This window comes from Peromyscus eremicus, chromosome 2 (assembly GCF_949786415.1).
Source record: "Peromyscus eremicus chromosome 2, PerEre_H2_v1, whole genome shotgun sequence".
In the NCBI taxonomy this organism is placed as follows: Eukaryota; Metazoa; Chordata; class Mammalia; order Rodentia; family Cricetidae; genus Peromyscus; species Peromyscus eremicus.
The window spans coordinates 164,448,745-164,468,716 of NC_081417.1; the positions used below are offsets into that span (position 1 = coordinate 164,448,745).

The 19,972-nt window shown below is 42.0% G+C and overlaps 1 protein-coding gene across 5 annotated transcripts in view; it reads left to right on the top strand.

Annotated features, from left to right (window-relative positions):
* Positions 1-19,972, top strand: part of LOC131904388 (cyclin-dependent kinase 11B) — a 33,094-nt gene that overhangs the window by 3,342 nt on the left and 9,780 nt on the right. For 4 of the 5 annotated variants that reach the window (XM_059255543.1, XM_059255542.1, XM_059255546.1 and 1 more), the window contains exons 4-10: positions 1,106-1,233; positions 2,907-3,045; positions 8,393-8,529; positions 15,635-15,757; positions 18,596-18,691; positions 18,775-18,939; positions 19,334-19,399. In XM_059255543.1, the coding sequence (XP_059111526.1) occupies positions 1,106-1,233; positions 2,907-3,045; positions 8,393-8,529; positions 15,635-15,757; positions 18,596-18,691; positions 18,775-18,939; positions 19,334-19,399 (854 nt within the window). The remainder of the gene's footprint in view (positions 1-1,105; positions 1,234-2,906; positions 3,046-8,392; positions 8,530-15,634; positions 15,758-18,595; positions 18,692-18,774; positions 18,940-19,333; positions 19,400-19,972) is intronic. The other variant, XM_059255544.1, reaches the window with a different exon arrangement.

The following is a 19,972-nucleotide window of genomic DNA, read 5'->3' on the forward strand; positions in this document are numbered from 1 at the left end:
TATATAGACCCTTGGACTCAGAAATCCACCTGCCTCTGCCTCCTAGGTGCTCGGATTAAAAGGTGTTTGCCACCACACCTGATTGTTTAAAGTTTGTATTTTGGCTGAAGTTTACCTCACATGTGATGTTGCTTTTGTGTGGAGTTATGAAGGAATGTAAACATGTATTCCTTTCTTTATGACGATTCTTCAGTCAGGCTAGCACCATTTAGATAATCACTTAAGTGTTTAACTGTATTGCAAGCCTCCAGTTTTAGAAGTAATCCAAAGTGGAACTCAGAGGACCCACTATCAGCAGTGCCATGCCGACATGTATGTCTGATAACCCTTTCAGTGTAGTGATGTCCTATCATTTGTTTTCTTCACGTCTTGTAAGATAACTAAGGAAAATAAAATCAAAAGTTAAAATAACATGGGTTTTTTGTTGTTGTTTTGTTTTGTTTTGTTTTGTTGAAACAGGGTTTCTCTGTGTTACAGCCTTCACTGTCCTGGAACTAGCTCATTAAACCACTCTGGGCTTGAAGTCACAGAAATCTACCTGCCTCTGCCTTCTGTAATTAAAGGAGTGTGCCACCACTGCCCAGCTAGCATGGTTCTTTTGAGAAGTTCAGAGTGTAAACATTTCCATATTCTTGGTGTTATAGAATTAGTTTAAGATACTGTCAAATGAACTTTTGGCTTTGTTAAAAGTTGATAAAATTATAGGACTTTAGGAGTCTTACTGAAGTATAAATGACTAAATTGCATATAAGGTGTGATTTGACACATTTTTACTTGGATGTGAAACCATTACCACAATCAAGAAAATGAACAAATGAACATGCCTCTCCCAAAAGAGAGGCATTTTTGTTCTACAGACATTGATTTCTCATATTTTTCATCCAACTCTTAAAATAGCTTGTAGACCAGGCTGGCCTGGAACTCACAGAGGTCCACCTGCCTCTGCCTCCCGAGTGCTGGGATTAAAGGCGTGCGTCACCACACCCGGCTTCAACTTTTCTTAGGTGATGGTTGGAGTTGAACTTTATTCTATTAGGAATAATGCTTTTGGGTATACTCTGGTTCTCTGCACTTGCCATCATGGTGTGTCTCTCATCTATTTCAGAGGAGAGGAAGATGATTCTCTGGCTATTAAACCACCCCAGCAAATGTCCCGGAAAGAAAAAGCCCATCACAGAAAAGATGAGAAGAGAAAAGAGAAGCGTAGACATCGTAGCCATTCAGCAGAGGGAGGTATGAGAGTCTTTGCTTTCTTCACGTGATAGTCCCAGCTGTTTGTCTCCTCTGTCATCGCCTGCCTTCTTCAGAGTGCATCCAAAAGTGAAGATGAACGAACGCTAGCCAAAACCATAACCTAACTGTAGACTCTTTAGAATAACTGTTTCTTTTTTCTCCTGGTATGTGAAAGTTTTCTTCTCTCCCCTTGTACATTGTTTTGAAGTCATTTGTCTATATATGGAGTCGCTATCATTGAATAAGTATAGGTGAAAACACCAAAAAAATTTAATAATAATAATGGGTGTTGGAGTCAAGTCCAACTAATGGCTTTGACTTGACAGGTTTGTCTTAATCTAATACCAAGAGGTTTTCTTTTTCTTTCTTTCTTTCTTTCTTTCTTTCTTTCTTTTTTTTTTTTTTCCTTTAATAACATTTTTAAAAAGCAAGATCTTGCTAGGTAGCTCAGCCTGTCCTCCAGCACTCAAGATTTTCTTCCTTCAGCCTCCTGAATTGTGGAATTACAGATAGTTTCTGCATTCCAGACTTCCAGGGAGTACTCAAGAATACTAGGAAAACAGACCCTGAGACCAATTTAAATCATATAATAGTATAAGTGCAGTTGCTTATGTGTTTTATTTTGTTGTTGTTGTTTTGTATTTTTGTGTCTTTTAAAGTTTATTTTTTATTTACTGTGCATTTGTGTTTGCTTGCATGAATGTCTGCGTGAATGTGTCAGATCCCCTAAACTGGAGATACAGGCAGATATGAGCTTCCATGTGGGTGCTGGAAATTGAATCTGAGTCCTCTGAAAGAGCAGCCATCTCTCCTGCCTTGCTAATGTGGTTCTATATATAATAGTAGAATCTGTTTAAAAGAACAGTTTTGGCGGGGCGGTGATGGCGCACGCCTTTAATCCCAGCACTGGGGAGGCAGAGGTAGGTGGATCTCTGTGAGTTCGAGGCCAGCCTGGTGTATAGACAGAGATCCAGGACAGGCATCAAAACTACACAGAGAAACAAAAAACAACAATAAAAAAAAGAACAGTTTTGTTCTGCGTTGTGTATAAATAGTGATTTTCAAGTTATGAAAATAATATGTCATGATATAATACTAAGAAAGGTGAAAATCAAGGCCAGAGAGATATCTCAGTGGTTAAGAACGCTTACTTCTCTTACAGAGGATTTGGATTTGGTTCCCAGTACCCACGTTGACTTCCTACAACCACCTATAACTCCAATTCCAGGGAATGCAATATGCTTGGCCTTTCAAGGGCACCTGCATGCACGTCATGCAAATAAACTAATGCAAGCATCCACGTATGCCAAACATATATGGGTCAGAAGAGGACATGGGATCCCTTGGAGCTGAAGTTACAGGTCATTGTGAGCCTCCTGACGTGGAACCAAACACAGGTCCTCTTGAAGAAGAACAGCAGACATTCTTAACTGCAGATTCATCTCTAGTTCCATTCTGTCTTCCTTTCTTTCTTTCTTTTTTTTTTTCTTTTTTCTTTTTTTCAGACAGGGTTTCTCTGTGTAGCCTTGGCTGTCTTGGAACTCATTTTGTAGACCAGGCTAGCCTGGAACTCAGAGATCCTCCTGCCTCTGCCTCCTGAGTGCTGGGATTAAAGGCACAATCAACGCAAGGCATAAATTGAGCTTCTTTACATGATGCTCATATCTCATTAGGGAAGCACGCTAGAGTGAAAGAAAAAGAAAGAGAACATGAACGTCGGAAACGCCATCGAGAAGAACAAGATAAAGCTCGCAGAGAATGGGAAAGACAGAAGAGGAGAGAAATGGCAAGAGAACATTCCAGGAGAGAGAGGTGAGACCTGCTCTAAGGACCTTTAATACAGTGATTTTGGTGACTGAGAGACTTGGTTTAGTGAGATCATTTGGGCAAAGGATATTGCAAGGGAGTTCTGAGTTCTATATTACTGACTTTTCCCTTTGCTGTGACAAAATACCTTAGAAAAGCAACTTAAAGAAGGAAGAACTTATATGGGTTCACAGTTTGAGGGTTCAGTCCATCATGGAAAGTCACAAGAGTTTAAGGCAACTAGTTGTTACATCTTCAGTCAGGAAACAAAATAATGAATGTTATTTCTCACTTCTTTCTACCTTTTATTCATTTTGGAACCCCAGTCCATTGAATGGTGATACCCACATGAAGGTGGGTCTTCCCACCTCAGAACAGTCTAGAAACCCCTTACTGTTGTACCCAGAGATTTGGCTCCTGGTAATTTTAGACCCTATCAAGGTAACAGTAATAACTAACAAGGATTACCAGGTAGGAATTCAATTATGAGGTGAAGAGTTGAGCCAGATCTGAAGTGGTAGAGTTGGAAGGAAGGTACAGTGGGAATATTGGTGTTTTATGAATACCTCTGACCCTATAGCACTGGGGAGTGAGGGAGATTCTATCTTGTAAGAATATGGAGTCAGGTGGATCTCTGTGGGTTGAAGGCCAGCCTGGTTACAGATCAAGTTCCAGAACAGCCAGGGCTATACAGAGAACCCCTGTCTTGAAAAACTAGAAGGAAAAAAAAAAAAAAAAAAAAAAAGAGCCAGGAGTCTTGACACCTTTTCAGTTTTTCTGTGTTCCTGCCCTGGCTGTCTAGAACTTGCTCTGTAGACCAGGCTGGCCTCAAACTCACAGAAATCACCCTGTCTCTGCCTCCTGAATGCTAGGATTAAAGGCAAGTGCTGCCATTACACAGCAATGATGGGCTATTTTTAAGCTTTGGTAAAGTGAGGTGGAGGCTGGCATGGTAGTACACCTTAAATCCCAGTACTGAGGAAGCCGAGGCAGGTAGACCTCTTTGAATTTGAGGCCAGCCTGGTCTACATGGAAAATTCCAAGCCAGCCAGGGCTACATAATGTGACCTTGTCTTAAAAAAGAAAAGAAAAAGAAAAAAGGGTAGCAGCATCCTAAAGAAGTCACTCAAGGGCTGGAGAGATGGCTCAGTGGTTAAGAGCACTGAACGCTCTTCCAGAGTCCTGAGTTCAATTCCCAGCAACTACATGGTGGCTCACAACCACTTGCAATTAGATCTGGTGCCCTCTTCTGGCCTGCAAGGACACATGCAGGCAGAACACTATATACATAATAAATAAATAAACTTTGAAAAAAAAAAAAAAAAAAAGAAGTCACTCAAGCTCATGGTCTGAATCCTGTCACAATCAGGGCTTAGGAGAGGTTGGTGTGGGTGTTTAGTTTTAGTTTCCTTAGCTGTATAATGAAGTACTCTGACTGAAGCAACTTTTCTAAGGAAGAAAGGGCTTATTTGTTTTGCAATTCCAGGTTACAATTCATCATTGCAGGGCCTTGAAATTGAAGCAACTAGATGTACTATATCCACAGTCAAGAGTAGGGAGTGATAAATTAATGCAAGCACAGTAGTGCTCAGCTCACTTTCTCCACTCTTTTTTTTTTTTTTTTTATTTTTTGTTTTTTCGAGACAGAGATTCTCTGTATAGTTTTGGAGCCTGTCCTGGATCTCGCTCTGTAGACCAGGCTGGCCTCGAACTCACAGAGATCTACCTGCTCCCTCCCCGCCAGGGCTGGGATTAAATGTGTTTGGCACACCGCCTGGCACTTTCTCCACTCTTAAAGATCCTCTTTTTAAAGTTTGTTTGTTTGTTTGTTTGTTTGTTTGTTTGTTTGTTTAATCATGTGTATATGTATATTTGGGTATGTGTGTGAGGGTGCCCTGAGAGGTCAGAGTATCAGATCCTCTAGGGCTGGAGTTACAGGTGTTTGTGAGCTGTCTGACTGAATGCAAACTCATATCATCTGCAGCAGCCGTAAGCATTCTTAACCACCAGCCACCTCTACTCTACTCTCTCCACTCTTACATAGTTAGAAATCCTCTGCTTAGCGAATGGTGCTATCTAGAGTAGGTGTATCTTCGTCACCTAACATATTCATTATAAAGCTGGGTGGTGATCGTGCCACCCGCCTTTAATCTCAGCATTCCAGATGTGAAGGCAAGCAGATCTCTGAATTCGAGGCCAGCCTGGTAGACACAGCAAGTTTCAGGACAGCCAAGGCTACACAGAGAAAGCTTGTCTTGAAAAACCTAAAAAATTCATGATAATCCTCCAAAGACAAACCCACAGGCCAACCTAATCTAGACAGTCCCTCACTGGGACTGCTTTCTCAGATGATTGTCCATTGTGAAAAGTCAACATTCAAAACTAAACATTAAATGGTTCATGGTTTGTTCACTAAGCAGGAGCTTCCTGAGGACCTGTTTTATGCCAAACTCAGCTCTAACTGGTCTAGCCTAGGGCAGCTAAGGTTATTGCTTAGAGTAGATGATCTAGCCTACACTAACTAGGAAAACAGATTGCTAATGGTTTCCTGCATCACATTGAAAACAGACTCTGGATCTTCCCAACATAAAGGGACTAAGTAATAAGAAAGGAGCCCCCCAAGGACCTGACAGTCTAGGAACTAGGACACCAGGCTCAGGGCATTCTTTTCCAGCAGTTCTCTATCAGCTTACACCCCAAGAGCAGCATCTGTTTAGCTCCATAGATATCCTCTGGACTAGGTTAGACTGAGTTCAGGGAAAGTTGGGGAGTTGGCCTATTGAGCAGGAAGGAGGATGGTGATACTGACCATTCCCAGCAGGTAGCACTAGACACACAGCATAAGGTAAGAGTGAAAACCGTTGGTTCTCACTGAAGCACTTGGTGTACTCAGCAGTCCGTCTGAGGCCAGTAGGGCTGGATAGAAGTTCACAATATGTGGAATGCCTATGCCCACTATTCCTTTTCTAGAGACTGAAAGTGCCTTGTCCAGTGAGGGGGGCTGGGGATAGAAGTAGAGCTTGGTAAATGAAGTTTGAGCCTCTGTGTAGTTCTTTTGTAGGTTAAAGCAGGAGAAGAAAATAGGAGAAAACATGTGGACACATTTCTGGAGAAGACTAAGCAAGTCTACCTGTCTACTCCCCCAAAAAAGCTTTAAAGCTGGTTATAGTTGAGAAAAGCCACCATGATTGTGCTTTAGAAACCCACTAGAGGATAATCTGAGAACTGAGGGTGAGAGCATTAAAAATTGACCTATAGGAAGATCGTAAGTTCAGGGTCATCCTGACAGCATAATGAGTTTGAAGCCAGTCTGAAATTGATGAGACCCTGTTTCTTTCTTTTTTTTTTTTTCTTTTTTTTTTTTTTCTTCAAGATTTATTTGATGGGCGGGCAGAGGTGGCACATGCTTTTAATCTCAGTACTCGGGAGGCAGAGTTTGATCCATGACAGGCACCAAAATTACACAGAGAAATCCTGGCTCGAAAAAAAAAAAAAAAGATTTATTTTATGCATATGAGTGCTCTATCTCCATGTATGCCTTCATGCCGTAAGAGGGCATCAGATCCCCTGGAGATGGTTGTGAGCTACCATGTGGTTGCTGGGAGTTGAACTCAGGATCTCTGGAAGAGCGGCCAGTGCTCTTAACTGCTAAGCCATCTCTCCAGCCCCTGAGACTCTGTTTGAAAAGGCCAGGCGGTGGTAGCGTATGCCTTTAATCCCAGCACTCAGGAGGCAGAGGCAGGTGGATCTCTGTGAGTTCCAGGGCAGCCTGGGCTACAGAGTGAGTTCTAGGACAGGCTCCAAAGCTACACAGAGAAACTCTGTCTCGAAAAACAAACAAATAAACAAACAAAATTTAAAAAAAAAAAAAAAAAAGGTGGAGAGGGTGAGGAGGATGTCAATGTTTCAGCAGTTAAGAGAACTTTGTCGACCTTGCAAAGGACCAGGTTTCATTCATTTCCCAACACACACACACACACACACACACACACACACACACACACACACACAAACGGTGGCTCACAACTGCCTATAACCACGGTTCAAGAGGATCTGATACCCTCTCTGACCTCCCCAGGCACCAGGCGTGCACATGACACACATACATGTGTACATAATATTCATGCATGTAAAATTAATTTATATAAAAGATCACACAGACTACAGAGGTAACATGTCCAGGGAACTTGTTTTGGAGAGTTCTTAGGCTTTGCTAAAACGCGCAGACTGTACTTAATAGAGTAGTAGGAGTTATCTTCTTTGAAGAATAGAAGAAAGAGAGGAGTCTGAGTGGCCTGTGTTTGGGGTAGCTAACAACCCTATTAAATAAGTAAGGAAGACCTTCAGGATGAGCTACAGGCTGGAAATGGTAAATGTACAGGTCAACAATAGAATTTGTGCAAATATTACTCAGGTGGCAAAGGCGTATGGAGCTTCATGAGTTTGAGACCAGCCTGGTTTACATAATGAGTTCCGGGCCAGCCTCAGCTACATTGTGAGACCCTCTCTCAACCTCCTACTTTCCCAATAAATAGTAAAACTAGCCAGACCTTGAAGTGTATCCTTGTATTCCCAGCTCCTGGGGCTTAGGCAAAAGGATTTCCCAAAGTTTAAGGCCAGCCCAGGAGACTTAGTGAAACCCTAACAAGCAAACAAACCATAATTAAATAACATATCAGGTGTACATATTTAAAATCAAAGAAGCAATTAAAACATAAAACTCTAGAAACACAGAACCTTTTGTCTAGCCAGAGGAACATGGAAAATGATGAATTTAGCCACGTGGACATGTTTCAGTACCTTAGTAAGTTTTCTGCACTCTAGGTGATTCATGCCTTGTTTCAAGCACAGGTCCTCTGCTGTCCCCATCATGTTCAAGCCCACACTGTCTCAAGGTGGGGCAGGAAGTGGCCCTAGATCTATCTGCCCAGACTCCAGTGAAAGAATTTGTCAACACTCAGGTCTTGGGGCCATGGCTGCCTCCCCACTTTCCCAGAGGGCCTCTCTACCTCCTCTTTGTGTACTCCTGATCTACTGGGTCTAACCTGGGTTCTCTGGTATACTTGGGGATCTACATGCTGTGTTTTCCTGGAGCTGCCACCCGCGGCAATACAACGAACCAGTGTGTTTGGAATCTGACAGATGATGGCCTCCTCTTGTGCTTTTCTTTTCTGCTGTGGCTCACCAGGAACTGCTTGATGATATGCACATATGGATTTGACACCTAAATATCCATTTTTGGGTTTACAGTGTGCAAATACACTACATAAGTTGAGCAGAAATCAAACAACCTGGCCTACGAAAGAAACTTCCTGTGGGGTAGGAGAATGATGACTTGGTGTGCTTTTTGCAGGGACCGCCTGGAGCAGTTGGAAAGGAAGAGGGAGCGGGAGCGCAAGATGAGGGAGCAGCAGAAGGAACAGCGGGAACAAAAGGAGCGGGAACGGAGGGCAGAAGAGCGTCGCAAAGAGAGAGAAGCACGTAGGGAAGGTAGGAGGGATGGATTGCCCTCTTTCTCTGTGGGGCCTCTTCCTGGGCTAGTCTGAGGGGATTGACTGTTGCTATAGATTTCACACACATGATTGCCCTACCAGAGTGCTTGTGATGTGACAGCCTTGACTGGGCCTTGGGAAAGACACCCTTTCCAGTTCTTGGCTCCTATGATTACTTTACTAAAACCTTACTCTGCTGGGCTATGATGGTGCACACCTTCAATCCCAACACTTGGGAGGCAGAAGCAGGCAGATCTCTGAGTTAGAGGCCAGTTAGAGGTGTGGTCTACAGAGTGAGATCCAGGACAGCCAAGGCTACACAGAGAAACCCTGTCTTGAAAAACAAAAACAAAAAAACCTTTCCTGTTTTCTTACCATTTTAAATTTCATGGCAATATATGTATATTTTCTGTTTTACCCTTTTAAAGAAAGACTTACTTATTTTTATTCTGTGTTTATGTGTTTTGCTTGCATGTATGTCTGTAACATATGCATGCTTGGTGTCCTTAGAGATCTGAAGAGAGCATCAGATCCCCTAGGACTGGAGTCACAGACTGTTGAGCCTCTTTGTGGGTGGTAGAACTCAAAATTGTTTCAGACTTTCCTTTTAAAGTCTGGCTGAAAGGATAGGCTTGCTGTTGTCCTTTTGCTGTGTATGTTCTGCATGTCAGATTACCTTTTTGTCTCTCATTTCTGCTTTACTGTCAGCTTTGTATCATTGATCTAGTTCTCTCTCTTTGTTTTAATTTTATTTATTTTTATATTATGTGTGTGAATTTTGTCTACATGTCTGCCTGGTGCCCAAGGAGGTGAGCCTCCATGTAGGTACTGGAAATCAAACCTGGGTCATTTGTAAGAACAAGTGTTCTTATCCACTGAGCCAACTATCCAGTTCCGTCTCTATTTTTAAGCCAAATATTTAGTTCATGTCTCAGTTTCTTTTGCATATATTCTGTATCTGTTTTTTGTTTGTTAGTTTGTGTGGTTACCATGGGGTCACATACAGCATTCTAAAGTTATGACAAATGGGAATTGATACCAGTTTCACTTCAGTAACTTTACAAATTCTGTTGCTTTTATTCCTCTGAAGCCATTTTCGTTGTTCCTGTCACAAAAATACATCTTTGCATGTTGTATGTTTAAACTAGTACCTTTAAAAATGCATTAGCCTAACGAAGTGTTATAAATAGTTGTTACCTTACACTAGAAAGCAGTTTCATTATACACAATACAGTGGGGTTTTGAATTCATCCTTCTTGGAATATGCTGAGCAGAATGAACGTTTATATTCATAAATTCTGAAAAATGTGAGTTTCAGCATTTACTACTTTAAATGTCCTCTCTGTTCCTCTCTAATCCTAATGGACTCAGTAATCACAGGTTAGTAGTCTATTGGTGTCCCACCGGTTCTCTCTGGTCTTGGTATTTTTCTTTAGTGGCTTTTCTTCCTATTACTTTTCTTTTGGTGTGTATATTTCGAGACAGGGTTTCTCTGTGTAGCTTTTTGGAGCTTGCCTTGGAACTCGCTCTGTAGACCAGGCTGGCCTTGAACTCACAGAGATCTGCTTGGCTCTGCCTCCCGAGTGCTGGGATTGAAGGCGTGCACCACCACGCCTGGCTTCTTCCTGTTTCTTAGGTCCCATAGTTTTCATGGCTCTGTCTTTCAGTTCACTGAGGCTGTTTTCTGCTTCCTCAGATCTGCTGTTGGAACCCTGTAGTGAGTCAAATATTTCTACTGTAAAAGTTTCAGAGGACTTTTTTTTTTTTTTTTTTTTTTTTTTTTTTTTGACTCAGGGTCTCAAATTAATTCAGGTGGCCCAGAACTCACTGGATATCCCGATATGGCATTGAATTCTTCGACAGTCATCCTTCGTCAGGCTGCTGTGTGCTGGGATTATGAGTATCACCAGTATGTCCAACTGGGTTCCCTATTTTCATGTTCATAGCACCATTTCCTTGATTTTTGCCACATCTTTAGTTCTTTGAGCATCTTTAAAATGGTTGTCTTAAAGTCTTGTTTTTTGTTTGTTTCCATGAAGGCATTTTCAAAGTAAACAATGATATAAGGAGTCCTGTTCATGGTACTAGTAGAGACATAGGACAGTACCCTCAATCTTGCTTTGTCTTCATACCTTGGTGGGCAGGGCTCTAATGGCTAATTGAGTGCCGGGTCCAGGAGTCTACTTTCCTCCTGTGGTCCAGATTATGATAGATAGGGCAGCACAGTTCCTTTATACTTCTGAGCCATGCCTGGGAAACCAGCATGGCAGCATGTGCCTTGGACTTACCTCCATCAGCCTTCTTATCCCAGGCCATGCAGCAGCTAGGTCCTTGCTAGAGAGGTTCAAGCAATTGGGTCAGTGTACCGCTACATGGACACCAGCCGTATACTTTCTGTGAGGTTGTGTGCAGGCTGGCAACTTACCTCTCTTCCGTTTTTCTGAGGCCATTTCTATTTGTCATCTTCAGACTCCTCATTGTTGGCATCTGCCATCAAACCTACATTGGGATGGTTAATTTTTTTTCCTTTGACTGGGACAAACATTATTGTTTCTTTGAATGTCTTGTGAGTGTAGTTTTTGTTGTTTTGTTTGTTTTGTTTTGTTTTGTGAGGCAGGGTCTCTACATAGCCTTGGTTGTTCCAGAACTCACTAGTAGACTAGGCTGGCCTCCAGTTCACAGAGATCCATCTGCCCCTGCTTCTCAAGTGCTAAAAGTTGTTTGTTTTGTTTGTTTGGTTCGTTCTTGGTTGGATGTTGTCTTAGTTAGGGTTATTATTGCTGTGGTGAAACACAGTGACCAGAGCAACTTGGGGAGGAAAGGGTTTATTTGGGTTACACTTCCTCATCACAGTTCATCATCCAAGGAAGTCAGGACAGTTCCTCAAATAGGACAGGAACCTGGAGATAGGAGCTGATGCAAAGACCATGGAGGAATACTGCTTTGTGGCTTGCTTTCCATGGCTTTCTCAGCCTGCCTTCTTAGAGAACCCAGGTCCACGAGCCCAGGGATGGCACCTCCTGTATTGAATCTTTCTCTGTATTGCCAGCTCACAAAAAAAGCAAAAAAACAAAAAACAACAACAACAAAAGAAACCAAACCAGAGACTTATTGTTAAATATAAAAGCTCATCCTATAGCTTAGGCTTGTCTTAGGCTTGTCCCACTAGCTCTTATAACTTAAACTAACCCATTTCTATTAATCTGTGTGATGCTATGTGACTCGTGGCTTTTACCTGTCCTCTTACATGTCTTGCTCTCTCTCTCTGTCCTGCTGGGGCCTCTGCTTTTCTTCTTCCCAGAGCTCTCTCTGACCAGAAGTCCCTGCCATACCTCCTGCCTAGCTATTGACTGTTTAGCATTTTATTATACCAGTCACAGTGACATATCTTCACACAGTGTAATCATATATCTTGCAACATTTTCCCCTATAAATAAAATATAAATAAATTAAAAGGAAAGGGTTTTAACATAGTAAGACTATACAATAAGAACAATTCTCAGGTACGAATTACATTCACAATATCCAATCCATTTGTATTTGATAAATTCAGAGAAAATACTCCATTATTAATGCTATGTTGGTAAGTCTAAAGTTTTGTACCTAATTTACCTTCTATCATAACTAATGAAAACTATAACTACCTAGTCTTCAACTCCATCAAAGACCCCAGAAGGATATAATATTACCTAAGTAAACAGGAAGTGCAGAGCAAGCAAATTCCCAAAACTAAGAAAAGACAGTGAGCTGGCTGCCTGGATAGTCATACCGAGGTGCCATCCCGAGTCAGCCTATGGGCCTAAAATATCTGAGAGGCTTTTATGTGAAGCAGGAATTTTGAAGGACTGTCCTACCTTGTCTTGACAAAATTCGGCAGTCACCTTCTTTTGTGTCTTGCTTGTCTAATTTGGTGGGATTTCTTTTTTAAATTTACTTATTTACTGTGTATACAGTGTTCTGCCTGCATATATGCCTGCATACCAGAAGAGGGCAACAGATCTTATTTAGATTGCTGTGAGCCATCTTGTGGTTGCTGGGAATTGAACTCAGTACCTCTGGAAAAACAGCCAGTGCTTTTAACCTCTGAGCCATCTCCAGCCTGCTTGTCCAGTTTGGACAGCATACTGTTAGCAGTCAAGGCAAGGGCAGTTTCTTACCCAAATGGCTAGCTTTTGCCAAAAAGAAAGCAAACTCTGTATGTAGGTTCTTCGATGCCCATCATCCTTTTTTGAAGTAAATTGGTGCTGCTAGGACCAGATGCATCTCACTGTCATGCAAAGTCTTATGTTATTAAAACATTTTAAATGCCATATTCTGCCGGTCTTTGAAGTGTTTGAAGATCACCTGTGTATCTAAAATATATCTCTGTTTGACCTTGTAAACATACTTAGCATGACTACAAATTTCATTGTTGTAAGTGATTAACTGCTAACTTGAATTTCTTTATTATCCTAAATAGTTCATAATAATAAATTTCAAGGACTAGAAATTTAAATTACATTGTTAAATGAGCTGCATAGGTACAATATCTTAAATAAAAAAAGTAGAAACACGTGTACAAGATGTTGTAACAAAATTAACCTTAAATTTGTGTCAGTATACAAAATTTCATACTATTGTAAAATATTTACGACTAATGGTTGTTGAAAAGTAAACTCAAAAATGCACCCTTTTATCCCATCATTTCTATTCTGTATCCACCTTTTTCCCTTCAGAGAGAGATCCCTGAGTCTGATCTCGTTGTTTAGCTTTTTCCCTGACTGTGACCAATTTCAACTTTTGACCAACCCCTCACCCCCAAGCTCAGAGTGCTGGCATCTTTAGGGGACCCTGAGAAAATTAAGATAATGGTCATGTTCTGAGGGAGCTGTTTCCAGTCTCGGTGTGATGGGAAAGTGCAGGGCTTATCTGAAGTCCTGGCTAGAGTAGTCTGTGAGGCTGGACCATCTCAGCCAGCAGCCTTGAAGCTGTTCTAGATACAGAACTCTGAGGAAACTGTAGCAGAGGCACTCTGAGAGGTTGGATCATCTAGGCCACCCATTTTCATTGGTGTTTGGTCCCCTTTCTCTGAAAACACACATTTTCAAAGGTGACATACATATCTGTATTAACACAAGTACGGACTGTGTGTTGTACAGAAGCCAGCCAAAGATGATGTTTTGTTTTATGCTTAAGCAGGTAAAATAAATCTACATTCCCTGTCTTGTAGTTTTTTTAGATTTGGTTCTTTATGTCTGTAGCCAGGATTTTAAGGGATTCTCCGCTGAGCAAATCAGATCACTGTCAACCTTGAATGAATCCACAGGCTTTCGTTTTCTGTGGAAACAAAAACATAACCTTTCCTCCAATGAAACATATTTTTTGAATTCCGTTTTGAAGACATTTTTTAAATATATAGGTTGGTTTGATTTAACAGTTTCCACAATCCAGTGTCTCTCAGCAGCTGTCATTTGTTCATCAGCAATCAAACAATTCAGAGTCAACAAGACATCGTATAGGATCCATAATGTGTATTTTTCATCTTTACCTGGCTTATCCTTTTTATATTATAAAGTCCTTAAAGACTTTATCTTATTATTAATAAACTAATTTTTTAATGACTGTCTATACCATTTTCCTTTCTTTTTTAAGCCTATACACATTTTAAAACATATTATACCTTTTTAGAGGCTTTATGTGTCTGGACCTGGCTTTACTAAGCATCTGCAGCATTCTCTGATCACCTGAGACAAATGTTAAACAGCCATGTCAGCCTCAGCATGGCTCAGCTAAGCACATGGTGCAGGTGGCTGGCTCGAGCTCACAGACACTGTGTGACACTGAGCACCAGCCCACCTGAGAAACCCTAGGACTAGGAAGCTACATCTGGCTCCTTGTCAGAACTTTTCTTAGCTTTCATAGGCCCTGTGTTTGGATACTTGAGCCCCCACGGTGGGCTGGACCCCCTCCCCCATCAGTCACTAATTAACAAAATGCCCTGCAGGCTTGCTTACAGCTTCCATTTGTGGAATCAGTTTCTTAATTGAGATTCCTCCTCTCAGATGACTTTAGCTTGTGTCAAGTTGACATAAAACTATCCAGCACTGTTGGTTAGTAGTTTTTCTTAGACAGGGTCTCTCTATGTAACCCTGGCTGTCCAGGAACTCACTATATACACCAAGCTAGCCTCCAACTCACAGAGATACACCTACCTCTGCCTCTGTGTCTGCATCTGTCTCTGTCTCCATGTGCTGTGATTAAAGGTATTGCCACCATGCTGGGTCTTGTTTATTTATTTTTTAACTTGTTAACATGTTTGTCATGATTCTGATATTAGACCCTTCCTCAGGACTTGCTGTGACTGTGTTGTGGGTGTTGGTACTGTCCATGCTGGCAGTTGGCCTGGCCCATCCTCCTATGCCAAATCTAAGTCTGCCTGTCTCTGGGAATGTGCAGTTACTTTCTAGCTTCCCCTGTGTATACAATGGCTTTAATGTCCGTATCCTTAAATATCTAGCTACCAAAAGAGGGAAGGAAGGAACAGAAGTGGGCATAAGTGCCCTGGCCCTTACATTCTCTCTAAAAGACAGCCTAACCAGAGTGAGGTGCAATCTCAGAAGTTTGTCTGCTTCATCCCTCTGGGGCTGCAAACAGCATCGAGAGCGTAGGTCTTTGATGATTGGGGAACTCAGAATAACTGGTTGCCCTAGAGACAAGGGTGGGCAGCTTCTGCTGTGCTAACAGCTAAATTGACCAGAATTAACCAGTTTGTTATCCAACCCTCCCCTGGAACTTGAAGACCCTCAATGATTCCAGTTCCACACTAATTGCCTACCACAGGCCAAGTTGATGTTGAGGTGCTGCCTGGCATTTCTCACTCCACCATCTTCCCAGAATTCTTTGGCACCCACCTTGGCCTCTGTGACATGTGAAGATCATTCTAGAAGGTCCTCTGGTCAGCTGATAACCTCCATCTTGGAGCTTTTTCCAATGAGTTTTTGGCCTGTGATGTTGAAGCTTTTAATGCCATGTGGATTTGTAACACCCTGGCAGTTGTTCACAGGGTAGAGCCATGTTGGGAAGGCTTCTCCCAGCAACCTCTCTGCTCTGTTTCCTGTGTACAGTCTCTGCACATCACCGTACCATGAGGGAGGACTACAGCGATAAAGGAAAGGTTGGCCACTGGAGCCGTAGCCCTCTGCGGCCACCACGAGAGCGCTTTGAGCTGGGAGACAACCGTAAGCCAGGTGAGACCAGGCAAGCATGAGGTATCTTTTCTGGAATATATTTAAATAAGAAGTTTTGCTTTTTTAACAATTATATATGAAAGTGCCATAATGTAACCTATTATTTTGTTAAATGCTAACCTAAAAAGTTTATTTTTAAAATGTGGGGGAAAAAGAGTTAATGACATTAAGGAAGACCATGTTTTGCATTTCTTTTGCACAATAAAATCATGTATTGGTGAGCCAGCAAGATGGCTTAGCAGGTAAAAGCTCTTGCCAAATGTGCTGACGTAAGTTTGATGCCTGGGATCCACATGACGGAAGGAGAAACTCACTGCACAAGTTGTTCTCTGACTTCCACACATGCTCCCAGTAAGGCATGTGTTTCTTTTTGTTTGTTGGTTTTTTTGTTTGTTTGTTCTGTTTGTTTGTTTGTTTTTTGAGACAGAGTTTCTTCGTGGGCATGTGTTTCTTTTTTTGTTTTTTGTTTTAAGGTTTTATTATTTATGTATATGAGTGCTTTATCTACATGTACAACTTTCTGCCAGAAGAGGGCACCAGATCTCATTACAGATGGTTGTGAACCACCATGTGGTTGCTGGGAGTTGAACTCAGGACCTCTGGAAGAGCAGGCAGTGCTCTTAACCACTGAGCCATCTCTCCAGCCCTCGGGGCATGTGTTTCTTAACTGAGATATTTGTTGCTGATATTTTTGGAACTATTCTTTCAGTTAAAATATGAGTGGATGAACTATTTGCCATACACAGGGAAGCTGATCATTTTGTAAGCTACATGTTAACTTTGGGGTGGTTCTGGCTTGTTTATTTAAGAACATTTTCCTATGGCTGGGAATATACATAGTTTGTAGATTGCCTGCCCAGTGTTTGATCCCAAGCACTACATTTTAAAAAAAAAAAAATGAGTATATTAGGATAGGTCTATAATACCTGTCTTCATGAGGTAGAAACTGGAGGATCAGAAGTTTAATGTTATTCTCTGCTATGTAGTTAGTTCTAGGTCAGCCTGGGTTATATGAAACCCTATCTTAAAAAGGAAAAAAATTAAGACTGGACAGCTGGATCAGTAGTTACAAACACTTGGTGCTCTTGTAGCGGACCTGCATTGTGTTCCCAGCACTCACATGGCAGCTCACAACTATTTGTAATTCCAGTTCTAGGGAATCTAACACCCTCTTCTTGCCTCAGCATACACCAGGCACACATGATGTACTTACTGTAGCTAGAGTTTTCCTGCCTGGCCCACTGTCAGGACAAATCTCTTTCACCTGCCAGTCCCACAGCCGTTCAGACCCAACCAAGTAAACACAGAGACTTATATTGGTTACAAACTGTATGGCCGTGGCAGGCTTCTTGCTAACTGTTCTTACAGCTTAAATGAATCCATTTCCATTAATCTATACCTTGCCACATGGCTCGTGGCTTACCGGCACCTTCACGTGCTGTTTCTCATCGCGGCGGCTGGCAGTGTCTCTCTGACTCAGCCTTCCACTTCCCAGCTTTATTCTCCTCCTTGTTCCGCCTATACTTCCTGCCTAGCCAATGGCCAATCAGTGTTTTATTGACCAATCAGCAACACATTTGCCATACAGAATATCCCACAACACTTCCCCTATTTTTTTTTTTTCAAAAAGGAAGGTTTTAACCTTAACAAAGTAAAATTACATATAATTTGGGAATTTGGGTGTAGCTTATCTTACCACTTCCTGCTGGAGGGGGGCGCTGTATCTTATGGAGAAACAAAGAAAATTTTAGGATTATGGAATAGTCCATGAGGCTGTATCGTCTGAGCCAGATGCCTTCAAACTGTTCTGGATGTTGGATCATCTGGGCCATGGTGTCATCGGAGACCTTTCAGGGGGTCTTGGCTGGTCAAACCTGATGTATCTTAATCTTGAACAAATCCATAGCCTCTGGCTTTCTGTGGAAACAAAAGAGACTCTTTTCCAAAGCAACATATCCCTATATCCAAATTATGAAGTCAAGGTACCTTTAAAATATACATTTTGGCATAACTCAACAGCTTTTACAATCAAATGTTTTTCTGCAGTTAAAAATCCCAAAGACAACACAATCCAGATTCTCTGTGTAATATCCATTTTTACGTGGCTTATTTTTTATACTACCTTTACTGTCTCTTTAAAGACTTTATTTTTTAAAACTATGTATTTGTTTCTATAACTCTATATATCACCTTTTTTGTCTCTTTCAAGCCTACGTATATTTTATACACATTGTAAACTATTACATCTGAATCTGTCTTATTGTGAATCTGTTACAATAAACAGCAGCTGTCGCTGCTGGCTCCGCCCACCTCAGCTTCCCAACATGGCCGTGGTAGTTTACCGTTGGCTCTGGGAGCTATCGTGGGTCTATACTTTTATCCAAGCAGCATGTAGCCCAGAAACCTCTTTTTTTTTTTTTTTTTTTTTTTTTTTTTTTTTTTTTTTTTGTACTAGCAAAGGCTAAATCTACCACGCAGCTTAATGTGCCACTTGCAGAGGCCTCATTCCCGCCAAACTGCAGGTCGAGCGCACACGCTAGGAACCCACAAGTAGCTCAAACAGGCAGCTGCCGCTCATTTGAGAGAGACAATTAGGAAGCTGTTTTTAGTTCCGTTTTAGAATCTTTTTCCTCAGTTTTAGGTGGAAACTCTTGCCACCACGTTGGACGCCATTTGTAGCTAGATTTGTCTTGACTGTGGGCCAGGCAGGAAAACTCTAGCTCCAACTTACATACAGACAAATACTCATAAGATAAAAGTCCGTAAGGTAATTTTAGAAAGAAGGAGTAATTTTTAAAACATCTCTCCAAATTCACCTGTGTATGGTTTATTTCAAAGTAAAAGAAGAGAAAATAGAAGAAAGAGACCTTCTGTCAGACCTACAGGACATCAGTGACAGTGAGAGGAAAACCAGCTCAGCCGAGTCTTCATCAGGTATCTGAGGCCACCTGGCTGAGGCTTTGATGCTGCTGCCAGAGGAAAGCCAAGATCTACCCTGTGACTCTGTTTTTTTGTAGCAGAATCAGGCTCAGGTTCTGAGGAGGAGGAGGAGGAAGAGGAAGAGGAAGAGGAGGAAGAAGGGAGCACTAGTGAAGAATCAGAGGAAGAAGAAGAGGAGGAGGAAGAGGAGGAGGAAGAGGAGACTGGGAGCAACTCTGAGGAAGCCTCAGAACAGTCTGCGGGTGAGGAGCTGGCAGGTCGTATGAATGGTGCTGTTCTAAATGTAGTTCTTGTTCACTGTAGACTTTAGGTACTGCAGAAAAATAATTTGAAGTCTAATGTAAGCATATACCCAAATAAAGGTGCCTTGCTCTGTGACATTCACATTGACTCCAAAATTGGGAGTGGAAATATGGTGGTTCAATCGTAAAGTGCTTGCCTATTTTATGTGATGCTCTGGGTTCAATCCCTGATACCACCAGGGAAATAAACCCCCAAATTGGTAGGTAAGAACACCTGCTATTTTCCATACCTCTTGCTAACCATTAGGTTGGCCTGATACAGGGTAAACTGGTAGTTCCAAGTCCAGCTCTCAGCTCCACGCTGATCTGAGCACATGCCTGTTTTCTTTTGCAGAAGAAGTGAGTGATGAAGAAATGAGTGAAGATGAAGAGAGAGAAAATGAAAACCACATCTTGGTTGGTAAGGACCTCTTTGTGGTAGTGCCTGTCCCTGTATAGTGATTCTCTGAGTGAGGCTGCCTGGTCCTGTTAATACAAACCATCCACAGCACATAATACCTCATAAACTGAAGATTTTTCCTGGAAACAACAGAGAACCGCTGTCCTGACAGTGTCCAGAAACAGAGGTAGCCATCTGAGAGATGGTGTGATTCCCAAAGGACACATCTTTGGTCACTTTGCAGCGTGTGCTCACCGTGGCTGACATTACTGATAGAAAACAGCTTTATTGGATGGCATCCTGCTGTGTGCCCACTGTGACTTAGGTGCTGAGGAATCTCAGGGTTTTGTGCTCAGGAAATGAGGTTATGTTGGAGAGCAGTTTCTATGTCTGGTGCACAGGCACTCTTAGGGGATGGGAGACCTGGCCGGGCCTTAAGCAGCTAACAGGGTTGTAGCTTGGTGGACATGAGTTCTGGGCCTATCCACTACATGTGTCATCTACCCTCGTCCTATGAGCCCTGTATCTGGTTCTGGCTCAGATTCTGACTTTGCCTAGATCACCAGGGCTACAGGCCTTGCTCGAGTACCTTTT